Raw genomic sequence first — 5,144 nt, 5'->3', positions numbered from 1 at the left:
CGAACTTAGAGTGGTTACAATCATCCGGGTTTAAATCGCGCTCAAATTGATTTGATTTTGACGCAATATTTACACTGAAGCTCGCAGGTGGCTATGGTGAGAGACGTGACATTTCCCGACCAGGCGCCGAGTGCTGCCAATCACAGCACACACTGGCCCAGCTAACCAATCACAGCACATTTCGTATTTCAGAAGGCGGGCCTTCATTTGATACAGGAACTATTCGAGCCGTTCATGCCAGACTGGGGAGAGAGGTGTTGTAATAATGTAAAATATGTGAAAAATAATGTGTTTTTCGAACAACCTAGTATGAGAGCCTGTTCTAGCACACCCCCAAAACAAAATCAAGACTTTGTAAAAGAGCATAATAGGACCCCTTTAAGAATAATGGAGGCTACATGCTTCTGTGAACCTTCAATGCAGCAGATTTTTTTCTGAACTCTTCCTCAGATTGGTGTCTTGACACAAGCCTGTCTCTGAGCTCTACAGGCAGTTAATTTGACCTAAGGGCTTGGTTTTCGCTCTGATATGCATTTTTAACTGTTGGACCTTTTATTGAGAGTTGTCTGCCTTTCCAAATCACACCCATACTTGTACAAGTGATAGTAACATCTACAAGCGATAATGGAATGCTCCTGAGCTAAATTTCAAATGTGTCCAGATTATTTTAGCTTTTTATTTCTAATAAATTTGCAAAGTTCACAAATCTTTTTTTTTTCTTTTGCTTTGTCATTATGGTCTATGGAGTGTAGAGTGATGTGAAAAAAGTAATTTAAAGCAGTTTAGCCTCTAACACTAGCTTGCTCTATTCGTTTTCTATTCTATATGTTTTCTTTTTATTTATTATAATAATAAAAAAAACCTTGCAACCTGTACTGCATTAAGCTGAGAGTTGTTTTAGCACTTGCATATCATTGCTCTCTTGTTGATTTTGATTGTGTGTGTGTGTGTGTGTGTGTGTGTTGGTGGTGTGTGAGTGCATGTGTTTGTGGGTAATGCAGTGGACACAACACCCTGTCTGATGAATGTATGTGTGTGTGTTTGTGTGAGTTTGTGGCTAATGCGGACACACAATGCCCTGTCTGATAAATGTGTGTATGTGTTTCAGATGGTGAAGCTTCAGGAAGTGTTTAAGCTATTCTATCTGGGGAAGCACAGCGGGCGTAAACTGCAGTGGCAGCCCACATTGGGTCATGCAGTCCTGAAGACTGAGTTTAAAGAGGTGAATGCAGCACACACACACACTTAGTACAACAAAACCATAAAAACATCATATAGAGCCAATATAGTGACACCTGAACACTGTTTGACAGACGAGACACAGCAGAGGCTCTGCATTCACTGAAGAACACCAGCTCATAATTATGAGATACAATGTTACAATTATGACAAAAAGTCTACATTATTAGATGAAAAGTCATAATTATGACAAAAAGTAAAAATTCTGAGAGTCTTTAATGAATATAAAGTTAAAAAAAAATGCATTTATTTAAATTAGAAATCTTTTGTAACATTATAAATGTCTTTACTGTGACTTTTGATCAGTTTATTGCGTCATTGATGATTCAATAATTTTTTTAATCTTACCCCAAATAAATGAATAATTGAAATTGCATATCATTGCTCTCTTGTTGATTTTGATTGCTTCTATTGTCCTCATTTGTTAGTCGCTTTGGATAAAATCGTCTGATAAATGACCAAATGTAAATGTAATGTTATATATACTGGAAGCACAGCGGGCGTAAACTGCAGTGGCAGCCCACATTGGGTCATGCAGTCCTGAAGACTGAGTTTAAAGAGGTGAATGCAGCACACACACACACTTAGTACAACAAAACCATAAAAACATCATATAGAGCCAATATAGTGACACCTGAACACTGTTTGACAGACGAGACACAGCAGAGGCTCTGCATTCACTGAAGAACACCAGCTCATAATTATGAGATACAATGTTACAATTATGACAAAAAGTCTACATTATTAGATGAAAAGTCATAATTATGACAAAAAGTCAAAATTCTGAGAGTCTTTAATGAATATAAAGTAAAAAAAAAATGCATTTATTTAGATTAGAAATCTTTTGTAACATTATAAATGTCTTTACTGTGACTTTTGATCAGTTTATTGCGTCATTGATGATTCAATAATTTTTTTAATCTTACCCCAAATAAATGAATAATTGAAATTTTGAATAGTTGAATATTTGAATAATTTAATAGTATATCACAGTTTTGAGCAGCAAATCAAAATAGAATGATTTCTGAAGGATCATGTGACACTAAAAAGTGGAGTAATGATGCTGAAAATTCAGCTTTGATCACAGAAATAGATTACATTTTACTACATATTCACATGGAAAACAGCTATTTTAAATTGCAATTATATTTCACAATATTTACTGTAACTTTGCCTTGAATGAGCATTGAGCGATACTGACCCGATTGTGTGTCTCTGCAGGGTAAGAAGGAGCTGCAGGTGTCTCTGTTTCAGACTCTCGTCCTGCTAATGTTTAATGAGTCTGACGAGTGTTCAGTGGAGGAGATCCGCGCAGCCACAGGCATCGGTACGTTCCCCTGGTCTGATATGTATGTCTGTGTCAGTTTTCAGTAACACTTGTGTTGTGTGTGTGTGTGTCAGTGGTCAGTAACAATCATGTTGTGTTCAGTTTGTGTGTGTGTTTGTGTGTGTCAGCGGTCATTAACACTTGTGTTGTGTGTGTGTGTGTGTGTGTGTGTGTGTGTGTGTGTGTGTGTGTGTGTGTGTGTGTGTGTGTGTGTGTGTGTGTGTGTGTGTGTGTGTGTGTGTGTGTGTGTGTGTGTGTGTGTGTGTGTGTGTGTGTGTGTGTGTGTGTGTGTGTGTGTGTGTGTGTGTGTGTGTGTGTGTGTGTGTGTGTGTCAGTGGTCAGTAACAATCATGTTGTGTTCAGTTTGTGTGTGTGTTTGTGTGTGTCAGCGGTCAGTAACGTTTGTGTGGTGTGTGTGTGTGCATTAGCAGTCAGTAACACTTGTGTGTGTCAGTGGTTGGTAACGCTCGTGTCGTGTGTGTGTGTGCGAGCGAGCGGTAAGTAACACTTGTGTGTGTGTGTGCGTGTGTGTCTGTCAGAGGACGGTGAGCTCAAGCGCACGCTTCAGTCTCTGGCCTGTGGGAAAGCGCGAGTGCTGAATAAAATGCCACGCGGGAAAGACGTGGAGGATGCCGACCGCTTCCACTTCAACAGCGACTTCAGACACAAACTCTTCCGCATCAAAATCAACCAGATCCAGATGAAGGAGACGGTGAGCGTGTGAATGTGAATGCAAACACAGCACACATACAGCGCATCGTCTCATTCCCATTCATTTTTTCCATAGGGGTTATAAAAAAAAAGTCTTAAGTTAAGAGTTCTCATCAATTAACTAAATCAAGCAGCTACGAGGAGAATCACAACATTACAAAATCCATTGTGAAGCAAAAAAGTATTTGAAAATCAAAAAGGCGAAGGTACAATGAGGGAAAGAGCTACAAGAATCACAGGCATTGTGAAAGACAATTAAATAAAAAATAAAAAAACTATTGATTTAAAGTTCTGGATTATAGACATAGAAACAACATATTTTAATTTGATTGCAAAATATGAATATACATACAAATAATTCAGTATATTTGAGACGTCATTCAGTGTTGTGTATTAATTCATTTGTAATTATGCTGGTAATGGCTCATGAATGTGCAGTGTGAATATACAGATGAGCTGATGGTCATGTGATGCTCATGTGATGGTCAGGTGGAGGAGCAGGTGAGCACAACCGAGCGCGTGTTTCAGGATCGTCAGTATCAGATCGACGCGGCGGTGGTGAGGATCATGAAGATGAGGAAGACTCTGAGCCACAACCTGCTGGTGTCTGAACTCTACAACCAGCTCAAGTTCCCCGTCAAGGTGACACACGTGTTCATCTGTTTTACTCATCAACATATACACTAATCAAGCAGTCACCTGTATTTCTATACAATACAGATTCATTCAACACAGCTTCACAGAAATAAACAGGAATATACCAGTGTTAATGTTGTAAAATTCATAAATTATAAAACTAATTCAGTTTCAGCTGTAATGCAGCTCTACAGAAGACAATAGAGTCATTATTCAGATCAATTCAGTTGTTTTTTACATGGTACATAAATATCAGGGTCCTGCAGGCCTGGAAACTCAGAAATGATTAAACTCTTGAAAAATCACAGGAATGTTTCACTTCACTTGATATATTATGAATAATACATAATTAAAGCATTTTAATGCATGAATTATGTCTTGTAATGCACCTAATAATGCATTTTATGATGTCTAACCACATTTATAATACATTATAATACTCGCCTGTTCATTGTTACTCTTTTAGAAAGTATAATGCATTAACACACGACAAACAGCCAATATCAGATGTAACATATGAATAAATATTATTATGCACTTAGAATTGGGTTAAAAAAAAATTAATAACAGTGTGCATTAGGGCTGCATGATATGTAAGGGATAATGTACATGCAGCCGGTTGTTATCGCAGAATAACCCCCGACAGATAATCAGACAGATAACAACCGGCTACATGTACATTATCCCGTTTTGAGTTGAAATATTTGAACGCAAAGCTTCCGTTAAGAAAGCAGTTGCTAGCAAGTGGCAAGTTCAAACTGGATGGACATTTAAGGGAAACGGTGCAGTCATACCACTTATTACACAACATTTCACCACATAAATAATTAAGGCAATAAAATATATTGATTTAAAGGGGTCATATGATGCAATTTCAATTTTTCATTTCTCTTTGGAGTGTTACAAGCTCTTGGTGCATAAAGAAGATCTGTAAAGCTGCAAAGACTAAAGTCTCAAATCCAAAGAGATATTCTACATAAACTTTGCGCTGTCGAACGCCGGATCGGCTTTCACCATGGATGAAGTGGAGTCCAGCCCGGGGTCATCACATGTGGTTGCCGCAAGCCCGCCGGACGCTCCTTCATCAAATCCGCCGGCTGCGCCGTTCTCAAGTCCGCCCGCCTGCCTCTGCTCATTCAAGCCGGCCTCAGCTCACTTTAGGCCTCCGCTCACTCTAGCCCACTGTGTGTTTAGCCTTCCAAAAGAGGACACGACTAGAAATCAGTGGTTA

The 5,144-nt window shown here is 38.7% G+C and overlaps 1 protein-coding gene across 1 annotated transcript in view; it reads left to right on the top strand.

Moving 5' to 3' along the window:
- Positions 1–5,144, top strand: part of cul4a (cullin 4A) — a 31,002-nt gene that overhangs the window by 22,510 nt on the left and 3,348 nt on the right. Inside the window, exons 16-19 of the mRNA XM_016441832.1 lie at positions 1,051–1,222; positions 2,461–2,566; positions 3,106–3,278; positions 3,767–3,919. Of these exons, the coding sequence (XP_016297318.1) occupies positions 1,051–1,222; positions 2,461–2,566; positions 3,106–3,278; positions 3,767–3,919 (604 nt within the window). The remainder of the gene's footprint in view (positions 1–1,050; positions 1,223–2,460; positions 2,567–3,105; positions 3,279–3,766; positions 3,920–5,144) is intronic.

This window comes from Sinocyclocheilus anshuiensis, unplaced genomic scaffold (assembly GCF_001515605.1).
Source record: "Sinocyclocheilus anshuiensis isolate Anshui unplaced genomic scaffold, SAMN03320099.WGS_v1.1 scaffold2063, whole genome shotgun sequence".
In the NCBI taxonomy this organism is placed as follows: domain Eukaryota; kingdom Metazoa; phylum Chordata; class Actinopteri; order Cypriniformes; family Cyprinidae; genus Sinocyclocheilus; species Sinocyclocheilus anshuiensis.
Note: the sequence above shows the minus strand (reverse complement) of the source record. Positions and strands in the feature narration are given on the sequence as shown.